General features: G+C 39.1%; 1 protein-coding gene across 3 annotated transcripts in view; it reads left to right on the top strand.

Moving 5' to 3' along the window:
* Positions 1–16,080, top strand: part of KDM4B (lysine demethylase 4B) — a 79,830-nt gene that overhangs the window by 41,745 nt on the left and 22,005 nt on the right. For 2 of the 3 annotated variants that reach the window (XM_090126188.1, XM_090126187.1), the window contains exons 9-11: positions 7,577–7,773; positions 8,271–8,303; positions 12,358–12,527. In XM_090126188.1, the coding sequence (XP_089982314.1) occupies positions 7,577–7,773; positions 8,271–8,303; positions 12,358–12,527 (400 nt within the window). The remainder of the gene's footprint in view (positions 1–7,576; positions 7,774–8,270; positions 8,304–12,357; positions 12,528–16,080) is intronic. The other variant, XM_090126189.1, reaches the window with a different exon arrangement.

Raw genomic sequence — 16,080 nt, 5'->3', positions numbered from 1 at the left:
TCTTTTCTGAGATCTTCTGAAGTACTAACTGGGAGGCTGATTGTCATCATTTTTTGTTAATGAAGCAAGAATGTCACCAGAAAAGAAACCCCTTGCAGGTCATCAGTGTCCCAGTCCTCAGGAAGGATGTCTGCTCCACTTCCTGCCTCATCTGGGTGCACTGCCCATGGAAATAGTGCACGTGAGCCACTGCGGTACTTGATCCTGGAGGTAATGATGAGCTCTTCAGGACCTGATTCACAACAAAGGGAATATTTTATACCAATAGATGAGAGCAGAAGGGACTTTGGGCAAGTTGGCAACTCTCTACTCAGTGTTTGTCCTCACCCTTAAATAAATAGGTGCTGGCATGGATTTGCTGTAAAAGACTAAGCCTATTTGTGCTACTCAGCCTGATTTACACTTAGCTTAATTACTGTACAGTATAAAGCACGCTGCTCTTGACTTTTTGAATGCTGCTTGGTAATGACTTTTCTGGCTCATGGTGACTCTCCAGGACCCTGTGATGGAAGCTGCCCTGAACCCGTGGGTACTGATGCTGCTGGGCTGACACAAGCTCCCATCCTCTCTGCCTCACTAACCCTGTGATTTATAGTGCAGAAGTGGTTGTGTGCTTTGTGGCTGCGAGTAAACAACTCTGTGAAGAATGTGCATCCTGCAGCTCATTTGCTCAGCTTCCTTACTACATGGGAGGCCCTGGTAAAGTCTGCAAGCCCCAGTCATTTGTGTGTCAGAGCTGGGCTTTTGGAGATAGTAGTATTGCAAGGTCATCAGAAATCCCTTTTAAAAGCTGCCTTAGCATTGTGCTTTCCTATGTGGCTTGTGTTACTCCATTGCAATTGCTTCAAGAGGGTCAGAGAAGAGCTTATATAGGAACAGTCTTATATTCCACCTAAGAAAAAATAACTAGAGAGCATATTCCATTTAAGAGTTGCAGAAATTATGATATTGAAGATCTGAAAGCAGTGTGAAAGTGTGAAGTAGCTGTGAGTTCACATCACATATACTCATCAGGTACCTCTTCGTTGCCCTCCTCAGTAAATTTCTTTGCTGTACTGAAAGGCAGATGTGGTTAATGTTCTTGTCTCTTTGTTTTGTACAGGGAAAAACATTTAAAAATGAAACCCCACTTCTTATTATCATGTGCTTAGAACTGTGAATGCTCTCGCTCTCTCTCAACTCCATTTTGCTCAATTATTTGTCTTTCCTGATAGCCGTGCTGCTCCTAATTTTCTCGCGGCTTGGTTTCCTGCTGGCAATCAGCAGGTTCTGCTGCTGGGTTGGCTCATAGCTGGGTGTGTTCTAATCTCAGTCATCAGGATTCAGATCTTGCATCTGTTCTCTAATTCACCACTTTCCAACTGCTTTGGAAACACTTACAGGTGGATCTGGATTGTTACTGGAAAGAGATAAGTGTTTCATTTGGTGTGTGGTTTTCAGAGAGGTCTTGATTGCTGTTTCATTTAGGATAGATAGACAGCCTCTCTCCTCCTTTATTTATGAACCAACCCTCCCTTGATTCTAATTTGTGTCATTTGAAGATGCAACAAATAAATTCCAGCCTCCTTTCCTTTTGAAAAATGTTACAGAAGGTGACTTGTCATTACAAGGGAAAATAATTTCAGTGTGCTGGAAGCAGATCGGGGGTTGTCACATGAGATAATACTTCATATTCCACCAAGCAAAATTATTCATGTTTTTGTAAACTGCCTGGAGATTTTCCTAGTCATGGTGTACAAGATGGTGGATTTTACTGCTTCATCTGTTGGTTTACAGGCATGTGCCTGTATCACAGCACTGGGCTTTCTTAATAAAGGAAGTGACTGGAAAACCAATGATCAAGCGGGAGGATAAAAGGATAACTGTACTCACTTAGCAAGAGTTATCTAGTACATCTGTCACTTCAGAGCTGTAGAACTTTGCTCAGCCGTGTCAGTTCATGGTTGCTGCTTCCTTAATGCATGAATAGAGTGCTGACCTGCTGAAATGTCCTTGCTTTCTGCCAGTGAAAGCGGTCAGTTGTGGACTTCTTTCACCATCTGCAAGAATTACAATGTGGAAGAAATAATAGCTTGAGATAACCTCAAAATGATATTCACTGTAGACTTTCACCCAGTGGTTATGATTTAGTCTTATTTTGTTTGTCCCTTGTACTGAAATGAGTGTCAAAACAGAGAGGAGCTGGTATTTCACTGAATCCTTCTTTTTTAGCGTTACTGAGAGCACTGAACCTTTCAGCCTTATCCGTATGACACATCTATTTCTTAAACTAGAATCCTCTTTATTTTGAGTATTTTAGTGGAGTGGGGTAAATCTAGCTCCCTGGCTAATGTCACTTGCCATTCACTCAACTCTTCCGCCCACAACATCTGCATGGAACATTCTGGCAGCGAATTAAGGAGGCAAATGAGGAAAAAGCATGCCTTGCAGCCAGGGACCAGGGGGAGTCCTTGGAAATCTTTGCCTAATTGTTTTGTTTATGAAACTCTGTGGAAGATTTCCAGTGGGTTTCCTAATGAACTGGTTTGTTGTTGAGACTTAAAGCTATGCTTGTAATTACAGTAGAAGCGGGGGGTCAGGGCTTGTCTTCCTTCCCACAAGTTCTTAACTTCCAACTATTAAGCACACAAACTGTGAATTTTAAGTTTTTCTACTTCTTCTCAAAGTTTAACTCCTTACTGACTCATGGAATGCCTGTCACCCGTCCTTCAGTTACTAACCTGCAATTATGTGTTCCGTCACTTCTGAAAACATGGGTATATATGAGAGCATTGCTGTACAAGGTTTGAGGGGAAATGTGAGTTTGGATTGAATGGAAGGACAGTGAACTGGAGCCCAGGCTAGTTTTTGTGTTGTACTGGGTGAGCATTAATTAGACATCAGGAAACACATCTGTAATTGGATAGTGAATTGGATAGCTGTTTTAGAGTATTATACTGGGAGGACTTTGTGTTCTTCCCAAAAGCTGCAGCTTTATATCTTGTCCTGGCAATTTATAGAGAGAAGTTCAGAAGTGTTCTCTATATGTATTTCTGTAGCTACCTTTTGGATATAACCATCTTTTTTTTTTCTTTTTCCCAGTAACTTGCTTTTAGACTTCATTGTTATGGAGAAACAGATACTATAACTTAAACGCAAGACCAAAATATTTAACGATGACATAATAGCTGAAGGAACTTTGGATGCATTGGGTTTTCTTCTGCTTAAATTTCCATTTAGGCAAAGTGGGAGGCTAGTTGGATCTTAAACAGCCGTGCTTGCAACTAAATTAATTCAAATGTGAGGTGTTTCTTTTTTCCCTTGTGAACCAGATGTGCTGATTTAATTAGATCGTTTTTGTGACTTTCTGTGTAAGGAGAAGAGTGTTATTTTACATTAACTCTTTGTATGTCGTGGAACAGGTAGGGTTCAATTTAGTGTTAATAACTGGGAAGTGAGGGAAGGAATCCTTACAGAAATGCAGTTGAAGACTGAGGTTGAATGAAGTTACATTTTTCCATAGATAGCTTCATTTTATTACTTTAAGGAGACAGTCTTTTTATTTGACTGTTACCTTATAAGTGTTAAGGGATTTATAAGTGTTTCTATTAAAAAAAAAAAAAAAAAAAAAAGGAAAAAAAGCCTAAAACTAGATAAGATCATGGTTTTGCATTCCATAGTCACAAATTTAGTACCATCACTGTGAATTATGTTCAATGTCACAAAGTTCTTGGAGAGGTCAGTTATATCACCAGTCTCCAACTTTGAATAACAGATGATAAAATAATAAATAGGGGAAGAATGTTATTTTTCTGCTTTTGAAAAGAGTTTCACACTTCCATTTCCTGAGAATATTTTTGTATGCTCTTCTTAGTTGCAAGTTGCCTTTGTATGTTCTTATCCCATATGGGCAGCAAAGTCGTTAGCTTACAGGAAAAGAGAGCTGGGGCTAGCAAAAGTCTTCAGAAGATGGGACAAATAGGTTCCTGTAGATGTGGGGAATATGGCAGCTCCTCTGGTCTTGTTGTTCTCTTGGGTCTTGGATACCCTGCAACTGAAGACAAAGAACTAAACATAAACCTGTGTAGGTGTGTAAGTGTACTCTGTTGTTTGACTCTGACAGCCTCTGACAGCCATGGCAATCTGGCTGCCAGGTGGAGAAAGGCAGAGGAGAAATGCAGAGATGTTTGATTAGATCTCCGAGTTCCTTAAATTTCTCACCTGACAGCTGGGCAGGACAAGCCTATCCTTCATGTTGCCATTTAGTCATGGTCTGTGCTTTGGGTGACCATATCACTCCTAAATCTTTCACAGGTCTAAAACTAGTTGTATTCTACTGACAAAGGAAGGAAGGAAAGCCTTGGTAGGAATTTCTGGAGTATCTGAATCAGGGCTTTGTGGTTCAGTTTTTTGCTCACAATAAGTAAATGAGATTTCTTTTCTCTCCTTAGCAGTAGTGTAAGTGTGATTATGTTCATTTTATGTTGTTGCTTCTACAAACATTAATAATACTGGATATCTAGATGCTAGAATTTGAGGGTGAAAAACGGAATAGGGAAGATATATTCTGCAGGAAGCCAGATAGGGAGAGAAAGAGTGTAGAGAGGAGTTGTGGGTATTATACATCTTAGGAAACATGCATAGTTTTGGCCACAATTGCGTAATCAGAATATTTGAAAGAAATATAACTGCATATATAAGAAAAGAAGGACAGTATGTGGAAAGGGCTATCACTAACAGGGAAACATAAGCTTGCTCTTTTTGCCTTGTTCTGTTAGAATAGAGCAGGTAATTAATGGCAAAGCAATCTTCTTGCTCCTCTCTCCCCATAGTCCCCTTCTCTATCGTCTCCCCCTCCCACCTCTAACATATGTGTACACATTCCTTTTTGCAGTATTATTGCAAGTGTCTGCTGTATTAGCAGGATCTCGTTGTGTCTGATGGAAGGGTATGAAAAAATACGCTGACCATTCTGGGAATATGAAGCCCTACAAACAGAAGTGCAGCAGCTGAAGAAATATAACTGTACGGCCCAAAAGAAGCCCCAGAAGAAAGAGGCTTTCTAAATTATACATGCTTGCTACTGTAAAAGCAAAAATTGAAATGTAAACATACATCATCTTAGACTTGTGTATGAAGAAAGGAATTTGGCTACAGCAGGCTTCTGGTGTTGCAGTGCACTGAAGATTGCTCCTGCAGTGTCTTTTCTCTGGACAGCTCCATGAGCAGCATCCAAATAGTTCTATATGTGGTGCCCGGATAATCTGCGTATACTTTACATTGTGCTGAGACTCTTGACTAGTGGTTCTGTGGTGTTGGCAGCTGTTCTTGAGATGTTTAGATTGTCGGGATTTGCTCCACTTGATTTGAAGGAGTTGACATTTGTGTGCTGCAGCATCTTGCTTCCAGGGTGGAACCAGAAAGTGGTTGGTTCCTCTTTTGAGCCATTTTTCATACTTAGTAAAGGCAGAAGAGGTCGATTGCCATACCTCACTGATGCTCTGTGCTATGGGGCGATCTTCTGTATTCCTCTTTTTAGCATTACAGAGGTGCTTTTAAAACATCTTAAGGAAAAGTGATTGAAAATGTGCTCAATACAAATCTCTTAAGCCCACGTTGACGGAGGTGCTGGTGAGAAACTTCTGCTGGGGCAGGAATTTGGAACATGGGTACCATCTGTGTTCGGCCACTCTTTGGCCAAATTGCATTTCCAGCCTTTTTCTCTGTTTTTCATTAAATGAATTGAGTATTTCTGAAAGTGTCTGCTCATAAATACTCCTTCCTACACAATGCACTCAAGTTATTACTGCTCTCCAAGTCGTAGCAGAGGAGAAGGCAACCAAAATGAAAAATAGGAGCTGGGAGGGGAGTGGGATAGCTGAGACTACAGAAGGAATCTTTCTTCTCTCTCAGTGGTTTCTCAGCTGCAGCCATAACTCTCTTATTAATGGAAATGTAAAGAGAAAGAAGAGGAGAGAGAAGTGAGTTTAATTTCATGCCTTTCTGCTAAGAAAAAGGACAGAATAGTTCTGAAAAGATGTGGAGGAAAAGTGTAACAGCTTTAAAGAAAAAAAAAAGTCCTATGAGGTCGCTATAGTTACCTCATCCTCAACTCAAAGTTGAAAGGCAGTTTAGTGCAAGTGCAGTGCTTTGAATCTTAGTGCAGAACTAAAAAGAGATAGGACTCTCTTCCCATACAACAGCAAAGCATTAGTTGTGGCACACAAGCAGCCACTGATGTATTGCTGCGTCCTTGTCAATCCTGTGCCTTCTTTGCAGTTAAAAGTTTGTAAAGAGCAGATGCTCATTCAGTCTGGTACTGTGTACTGGGTGAGAATCTCCTTGGATGAAGGACTCGGTTTGTTTATTCTGCACTTCTTCGTAGTAAACAGATATCCAAGTAAAAATGCTTGTATCTAGTCTCTGTGTAGACACGCAATGGTAAGAGTATAATTCTAGTGGCTGAATTTAATGAGCATATGTATGCTAGTTCAAATGGAAGTTGCACATTTTCTTTGGCCTAGGTGTATTCAGACTAGATGCAGAATGTTGCTATTTTAGCCTTTTTTATTTCTTACATACAAATCAACGCAGTTTCTCTTACCATTTGTAAAAGTGTGCTCAGTGTGCAAGTAGCTTTCCTTAGTTGCAGAGTTAGAAAGGCAGTGATGGAGAGCAGCCAGAGTTCCACTGCAGTGTGGCTGCCTGCTTGCTTTCCATGTTGCACATCTGCATTTTTATTCTTCATTTTGTGTGGGTTCAGCTTCCCAACTAGCAATATTGCCAAGCAATTCTTGGCTGCTTCCTGCATCCAGTGACATCGATACGTTTTTCTTCTGACTCTTTTCCCAATGTCCACCACTCTTCTCTCCTCCGCCTTCCCCCCCCCCCCCCCCCCTTTTTTTTTAAACTGTAGTTTGCTAAGTAGCCAGGTAACTTTTGGTAGCTGGACACACACAGCTGGCAGACCTTGTCCTTATGATCAAACAATCTTGCATTGTATGCAGCAAAAAGTTCTTTATTTTTGGTTTTGTAATTTACAGTCCTTTGAAAAATTTATGTGCCACATCTTGATGTACAGTTACAAAGTTTAACTGTCTTGGACATTAGGTTAGGCTTTTGCTCCTTAAAGGCTTTTACAGTGTTGCAATTGTACTACTAATCCCTTTTCAGCCTGAGAAACTCGAGGCGAGACTGGCAAAGAGGGGAGTGTAGGTCTGAGATCAAACAGACCTCTGGTCTGTATCTACCACGGTTATTACTTCCTTATGACTGTAACACCATAGATGAGTAATACGCTGTGGATCAGGTACCAGAAAGTTCTAACTTGGTTGGTGGTCTTAGAGAAGAAAATTTTGGGGAACTGAATCTTCAGCTACGCTTGGGACAGTACAGCATCTTGTGCTGTCCCTTTCTGCCAAAGGCAGATGGAGGCAGTGTGTGTCATTGAGTCAAAATACCCACTTATACTTTGATGCAGTTCCTAGTTAACCTACAAAATCTGCTATCAGTTGGCCTCTGGAAAAAGGCACACTCAGCTGATTAGAAAAATTTCCTCCGGTCTCACATGGTGTTGATGTCTGGAAATCTCTTACAGTGTACGTGCCGCAAAGACATGGTGAAGATTTCCATGGATGTCTTTGTGAGGGTTCTGCAGCCTGAACGTTACGATTTATGGAAACAAGGAAAAGACATTGCTGTCCTGGACCACATGAAACCTACAGCTCTGACTAGCCCAGAACTAGATGCCTGGAATGAGACGAAGGCAGACTTGAAGGCCAAATTGCTTCGCAGGTAAAAACAAACAAAAAAAATCCCACACAACAAAAACAGTGACAAAAAAAGTTGTCTGGATACTGTATTTTAATTGCTAAGCCTTTAAACTCTGTAATTCTCAGTTTGGGTTAGTTCAAACTCATCTTCTTATACTTGCTCTTGTAACTTTCCTTGGGTGATGCAGTCCCTCATTGTTCTGTTTTTTCTGGATATTACAGAATCCCTTTATTTTTATTATTATTATTATTTGAAAGTAGGACACTGTGCCCTGTCACATCCCATCTTTTATCCTGGAAGACAAAAAAATCTATAGTAAGCATTTATAGCTTCACTTATCCGAAAGCAAGAGGAAGAAAACTGTCAATTGCAAAAGGGATTTTATGCATGCCTTTTTCTGCTTCCTTTGATCTTTGTATTAATTTTCTGCAAGTTCATCATGTTTTTCATGTATTACAGCATGCTTGAATTGAAAATTTGGCATGCTAACCTTTTACTGTTGGAATCTTGCTTTATAGGATAGGAGATGAGGAAGAGGACAACAAACACCGGTATGTGACTTCCCTCTTCAACTTCAATGATTACAGTTTTTTTCCTATGAAGTTTCTTAAAACAGTAACTCCTAAACTATTTTTCTGGTTCAATTAGTTGTTTCATGTCTGCTTCCTTGAAAAGGCACAGGGGTATCAGGATAATTTTTATCTTGTGCTTGTGTAGATTCCTGAGATCTCGATCTCTTTTGTCCTATTGGAGAACCTCAGCTGCCTGTTCTTGTGTTCCATTCTTGAGTACTCAGCTGATGTCCTGAATAAACCAAAGCTAGTGATGTGATATTTTTACCACGATTAAGTGATTATAGATAAAGCTGACTAGTCACCAAAGTAAGTAGTTATTAAAAAGTTGCTGCTGCCTTGGAAAGTGGAATTGGACTTGAGTGTGTTAGGAATGAGCTTCCAGTGGGAGAAATTCCTTGTCATGTTTCCTTGAAGAGTGCTATTTCACAGGGAACTGAATTATCAGAAGGCTTTAATTATCAGATGTAAAGTGGGTGCTCCTCCATATGCTCCTTTACACTTTTTTTTTAAACACCATTCTGTCTGTTACCCAAAATACTTCCTCTGTACTTCTGCTCACATCTACTGTTTGTTGAATTTCTGATGTCAGAGTTGGAAATTTCTGGAAATTTAACTGCTTCATCTAAAAGTAATATACTACTCATAATTTTCGTTCAGTTATAATTTCCTTGAAATCCAGAAGTGAAAATTTTAATTAGTTGTTAGATTTTGGGGGCCATGTCTGATAGGGACTTTGAGTGACATTGAGTTTTAAAATTATAGACCTAATCAATTCAATTATATTGAATGCATTTGAGTTTCATGTTATATTTAAAAAAAAAAAAAAAAAAAGGATACAGCAATAAGAGTGTTTGTTCTTTCTCTAGCATTGGTCTTCGCTGTCCTCTGGCTTTGCATGGTGATCTGTGCTTTGCCTTTTCTGTGTGAAAGGGTTGGTCCCTTATTTCATGAATGCTGAAAAGGAAAAGCGTGTTGTCCTTTAAAGACATGCTCATAAAAATAAAGTAGCTATTTTGGCAGATAACTGACCTCAGCAATAGTGCTTCACTTCAGAGGTTATTTTCCTGAAATGTTTTCATTTCTTTTTTCTGTCGTGAGTTTCAAGAAAAGCAGAATGATCTGAGACTCAATAGGTGTGATTTATCCTCTTTGGGCTATGACTCTCTGAACTCCAGTGTGCCCCTTAATCTTTTTCTTCCACGTCTGGAAATTTGGAGTCTATGGGAATACTTCCTATGGATTTTCAGGGTATTTTAGATTTGTTTACAGTTTGCACACATAATACCAATGTTTATTTTCCCTGTTGAAAACTATTGCTTAGCAAAGAAGCTCCTCTATTTCAGCCTGAGCTACTGTAAGACATCCAGCCACTTTTTTAAATCTATTCATTGTCCCTAGATTCTTTTCAGTATTATCCTGGAGCAGGTTTCAAGCTGTTGAATCCTGCTTAGTAGAAGTTTCTCTCCTGTGCTTATGTCTTGGAAGGACATCATTTGACCTAAGACTGACTTTTCTCAGGAGGATGGACTTTGCTGGAAGAATGGGATTCACCTTATCCCAAACATCTTCACAGTTTTACGTACTTAAAATAAGTCACTCTGTGGTCTGTACTTCAAAGAGTACATATGCTGCTTTTTTCTCTCTCTCCTGGAAGCTTAAAGCTTTTAAACTCTACAAAGAGTTATGCTATTTTTATTCTAAGGTCATTCATACCTTGAAAATCTCTACTGTGTTTACTTTATGGCTTCAGCAAGAGAATGTTTTAGTCTGGTCCACAAAAAGCCCATTCCTGGTATGCAAATTATTTCAGTTATGGAATACCTTCACTGGAGATGCACAGCCTTCAGCTTGTAGTCCTGGAAGCAGTTTCTTTAAATGGATGCGTTCTTTTTTTCTTTGTTCATTTTTGCACAACTTCAGAGCCAGAAGAGCACTTTAAAAACATCCTTTTTATCTACTGAGAATATAAAGGATTGTAACTCAAATTTTGCCTCGTGTTCCAACACAATGGCAATAAAACCATACACATTTACTTAAAAGAGTATTTGACGCTGGATACTACTCCAGTGCTTTTTTTACCAACTATGGAAAGTTCCAGCTGTTAAGGTAAAGTCGTAGAGGTCTGTCTTCTCCTCTTACTTTGACTTTCCTCCTCTATAGAAGGTGGTGTGTACTTTGAATGTCGGTGAAGAGAAAAGTTGATCCTTCTGGGTTCAACTGTGTGTTCCTGCTGATGAATGTCTTGCAGGTGCAAAGTTAACATCTACACTTGGAGTGCTACCATATGGCTAGAGCCTAGCAATTATAAATTACTGTGCATATGGATCAACTTTCTTTTCTATTAATCATTCATCTCAGGTTGAATTTTTTCTTCTTTCTTTATGTTTGCCTGATTAAGGACTCTTAACTTCGCAGCACTCCAAATCTAATTAGCAGCTGAGTTTCTGGGGATATGAAACTGAATTTCAGCTTTTCTAGATATTTAAGCTGATGGATAAGAATGAAGCATGAGAGTGTTTTAGTTTGTTACATGGTAATAGATGCAGAGGCCTAGGAACGAGGAAGCCGTATGGAAGATCTAGTTTTGAGAAACAAAAAACAACTCTGCTAAGAATGCTGCAAAATTGTAGGTTTCTGAATTAATCTCTTGAAAAAGAAAGCTTGGTAGGTTTGCACTCAACTCTGAAGGAGCTATTTGGTAGATGTTTTTAAAAGTGTGTACTGACTGATATGGAGTTAACGCTCATGTGAGGCTGTGATTTTAGAACTGTAGCTAAAACAGTGCTGGTAACACTGATGTTTTGGTTGCTGCTGAGCAACATTAGCACAGCATCTGGGCCTTTCTGCTCTGTATCTCTGGCCAGTGAGCAGGCGGAGTGGGCAAGAGGCTGAGACTGGGACAATGACCTACACAGGCCAGAGGGATATTCCATGCCGCCTTTACCTGGTGTAGGGAACCTGCTTTGGCAGGGGGGTTGGACTCGAGGATCTTTGGAGGTCCCTTCCAACCCCTACGATTCTGTGATTCTGTGGTTATGTCATGCTCGGCAGTAAAAGCTGGGGAGGAGGAACAACGCATGGTTTGGGTCTCTAAGGTGGTGTTATTCAGAGGCTGGCTGGGCACCAGTCTGCTAGTGGGAAGCAGTAAGTGATTTCCTTTTCTTTGCTTTCCTCTTCACCTTTTTTATTTTTCATCTTTCTTTCATCCATTAAACTGACTTTGGACTTGCAAGTTTTCATGCAAGTTTGTATTTTGTCCCCTGTCCTGCTGGGGAAAGAGCAAGTGGCTCTGTAGGTGCCTGGCTTCTGACATTGCTCCTAAGCAAAATATATTATCCTGCCTTCTGACTTTGCATTTTTCTTTGCATTGTGACTATTGCAGTCTTTTTGTTTTAGTGACATTGATTGTCACTGATTGGGCCCTGTTACAATTAGTTTGTTAGTATTAATCTGATCACATTACTATGCTTTTTTTTTTTTTCATTTAGTCTTCTTTGTAGACCTTGAACCCTGAGAATTATACTACTGAAAAGTCTCAGTCTATTGATTATTCTATAAGAACTCATTAGATGGTGTTTTGAGAAAGTGTCAGTGGGGTAGTGTTTCAGAGCTGGAAGATGCTCGTGGACTTCCAGCAGTTTGCCAAAGGGAAGCAAGAAAAGAGATGATAGTATGAAGACAGAAAGAAAGATTTATAACAAGTTCTCATCTATTTTTCAAAGTACAAGCAAAATGGATTTAAAATGAAAACCATTTTATCTGCAGCTCACAAGCTTATATTATCAATGGTGGAAGAAGGCCTTTAAGAAACCAGAACCATTAATGGCTGCTGTGAATGGATCTTAAATGTGTTATGCAAGGTTCATCTGTTTCATTTCAGATATCTGTTTTGCCCTGAGGCTATTGTTAGCACCTTGTGTTTTCTTTCCAAAGCAGATCTTTTTGTTTTGTATTCAGTTTTTTTAGTTGGTGATGATTTTTTATATTGAAGGCTGTTCTTTCATGTCAAATTGCTCTTCTCTACTTCTAGGTCTCACAGAAAAAGAAGTCAACCCAGAAGACATAAAACAGAGGATCAGAAGTCTCTGGGGGATGTCATGGCTATTGAAACTGCCTTGGAAGATGTGAAAGTGAAAGAGGAACTAAAAAGAGGGCCAGACCTAGAGGAAGAAGACAGAAGCAAAGTGATTGAGGGAGAAGGTAAGGGCTCTGCTCAACGGTGGCAGATTGTCTCAGTGAAGAACTACTGGGGGCATGCTATTTCTCTAAAACATGTTTGTAAATAACTTGTCTACTGTTGTTTATTTTTATTGAAATTTCAGTGAAGACTTACCCAGAATTGAGTCTATGCTCTAGCAGAAACACGCTGTCATTTACAGCAGCAATTGATTTTTCCCTCTCTTTAAGGATTCAAACCAAATAGATTTCTTGGCAGGGCTTAGAAATTCTGCCAAAACTATTACAATTTTGTAAAAATATATTTTAGGGATTTAATATTTTAAAGCATTGCATGAGGTAGCAAATAAATACATTTTTTGTCCCCCTTTGGAAAGTAAAAATTTGTTTATTCCCTTCTGCAATTAATCTTCTTGCCATTTCCACCCTTTTCCCCACTTCTTACAGACTGTGTGTAAGGTCAGCCTTAGGTTGTATGGGATCCACAGTTGCTGCATGCTACACCTTAGAGCCGTCCATGATATCTCCCAGTCCTTTTTGACTTCTTGCATGTAAAATCACAGGTTTCAAGCTGTTGGGGAGAAGGCAAAGAGAAATAGAAGCTGTTGCAGTGGCAGGGCTGTTTTCCATGAATCCATGGTCACATTTTTGTGCAACCTTTGGTAAGGCTGCGTTAGTCTTTCCCTACACATTCAAGTATCTGTAGGGTGCACATATTTCTTAATGTTACAGTCCTCCATTAGGAAACAATGTATCTAAGATTCTTTGAGGTTATTTGTTACAATACACCATGACTTCTGTCACTTGGGGTAAAGTATGACTGAAGTCCTGTTGCAGAAACAGAGAATTATCTTGTCTTGTGTATGTTTAGTCCAAAAATCTGTCCGTAGCTGGAGGCTTTTTTTGATAGATATATATTTTTAATGCATTTGGGTAAGTGATTGGTATTTATATGTTGCACTCTCTTGTTGAGGCGTTTTCAAACATTTCATAAACATTAGTTAATTCATTTTCATCTGTTATACATCCATTGTTTATTTTGCATTTGAAGAAAACTGATGCCACGCTGCTTGTTGAATCTTGATAATTTTAAAGGATTTGTGACAGCTGTGAGTAAAGAATTGAGATGGTCTTTAAGTTCTGTGGTCTCTCAGCTAGACAGTGTACTTTCTTAGGAGGCAAGGAGTTTGAAAATCATTCTCACGCGCAGCAAAAGTAGCACAGTGTGAATTGTTAATTTGTGGTACTCCAGCTTGGAAGTGGCAGCAGTGTGTTAAATTGTATGCTCTTAGCTCTTATGCAAGTTTAATAGTTAATGCTTGTAATAAATGACCTGAAAATGCTGATATCCCTTGAGAGACGAGATAAGTGACAAGGACAGATCTGAGATCCTTAGAGTAACAGAGAAACAATAAAAACTCTGTTCTAGTTGAATAGGTTCTAAATCATTCACTTAGGCTCTATGTTAAGATCTCCTTAACTTACAGCAAAGGAGGGACAAATTTATTTTCATGACCATTGCAGAAAGCATTGCTGTAAGTAGACTTTGTAGCACAATTTCTGAGGGGCATAGCATTTGATGTGGCTGTTAGCAAATGTACAGATTTCTAAATGCAATATAGCAATTAAATACCACTGAATTGTCTAATTTTCTACATCCTACTGTCTGCATGATGTCTCACAGTTTTGTATTGAGAATTTTTTTGATGGCTCTACTCTTTGCAATTTAGCTTTTTGCTCTCCATCACTTCCTTTTTCTTATGCTCTGCCTTGAAACTGGTTTGATTTCCCATTTATATCAGAAGAGATGACCTTGAAAAGGAAGAAAAATGAGATTTAGAAGTAGGTCTTAACACTTTATGTTTGTTATTTGGACTTGCTGAGTATTAATAATTTCCAAGATTTCTCACCCTGGTACATTAATGTGTTTTCTTTTTGTTTTTATGACTCAGCTTTATATTCATAATTTATTACAGAGCTATTAGTGCATTTAGAATTCTTAGCAGGTTGTCTTAGGACTTGAAATTAAAAAGGAGAGTTTTTGAGTGCTGCTTATCTCTGGGTGTGCTAAGCAGTATGAATACAATCTGTGAGTGAGCAGGTGTTATCAGCTGTGCTGTATGCATTAATAGTCCTGCAGATTTGGGCTACAAACCCATATATCTTAAGAGGACATCTTTCTTCCAAATTCACTTGAAAAGAAACAGTGAGATGCTACCTGTAATATAGCTGTGCGTTATTTTCTGGCATGTTTCATTAAATGGCATTCCCATTTTAATGTTTTATAGTCTCATTGCACAAAGGTATGGTGTAACCTCTGGAGTAAGCAGTTTGATTTCCCCATCAACTACCCTTTCCCTCAAAGATATTGGATATCTGCAGCTTCACTGAACTCAGGGTAGTTATTTCAAGCTATCTACAGACAAGCAAGTTTTTCCACCATGAGAAAACCTCATTCTGCTCTTTTTTTCCACATGTATTAGCTCTGCTATTTGCGTTTTCTCCTTCAGTGGAAGACCAGCTGACAGGGACTGCTCTCCTACTGATTCTCCATATTGATTTGTCTGAAGAGATCACTTTACTTTCTAGGAGTATTCATGATAGCCAGATAGTGCCTTTGAATTTTGTTTCACTTTGTTGTTCTGCTGATTTTATAGATTCACTTGCAGATTAGTTTGTTCATCTTAGTGCAAAAACTTTTAAACAAAGTTCTGCATGACAGCTGCTGTGCAATTACTCATTTAGAAGTCAATAAAGCTGTTGAATGGCATTTGTTTTGTTGTTGGGTAGAGAGTTTGCTGAGTGTGTAGGGAGTAAATATGATCTGGTTTTGTACAACTGGGGAAAAATCCAATTTGACTTTCATTCAATGTTGTTGTTTCTCTAAGGAAATTCAATATTTCTTTTATCTGTGATGGAACAAACCAGTTTATCTGAGAGACTGCCTGCACAAGTACTACAATAACTATTTGGGCTGGACTTGTTTATCTTTTTTTTTTCAGTATTAAAAATTATTATAAGTAAAGTTGTCAGACCAGATGCTGGGAAATATCCGAATTGCCAGGAATTTGGCACTTCATTTTACTGTGGGATTATTCATCTTCCACTTTCAAATCCTTCCTCTTGCAAATACCACATCATTGTGTGATGGCTCATCTGTTTACCAGGTTTGGTTGGTTGGGTTTGCTTTATTTCCTAATGGAGGAGTCTGAGTAGGTTTGGATTGGTAAAGCTTTGTTATTAGGATGAATAGATTTTCTCTGTCTTTTGTTGTCATCAGCCCTCATCCTATTAGTGGGGAAATGACCTTTTGCAGTAGAGTTGTCTAGTCATAACATCTGCAATCTCTTAGGAAACAAATTGAGCACTTGCATCTGTCTGTGGAACATGTATTCGTTCCCCTTTAAATGAACTGATAACATTTATTTGTAAAGGGAGAAAGGAGTTGGGTAAAGGGAACATACATCATTGTAAAGGGATGAAGGCAAGCTCTGAAGGCATCTCCAGTTCTAACCTAGAAGCACTCACTCAAGAGCCACTAAGAATTTTAATTACCTCTGTGAATTTAGGCTGTGTG

This window comes from Phasianus colchicus, chromosome 28 (assembly GCF_987193195.1).
Source record: "Phasianus colchicus chromosome 28, bPhaCol1.hap1.1, whole genome shotgun sequence".
In the NCBI taxonomy this organism is placed as follows: domain Eukaryota; kingdom Metazoa; phylum Chordata; class Aves; order Galliformes; family Phasianidae; genus Phasianus; species Phasianus colchicus.
This window is presented reverse-complemented; position numbering and strand designations above follow the sequence as displayed.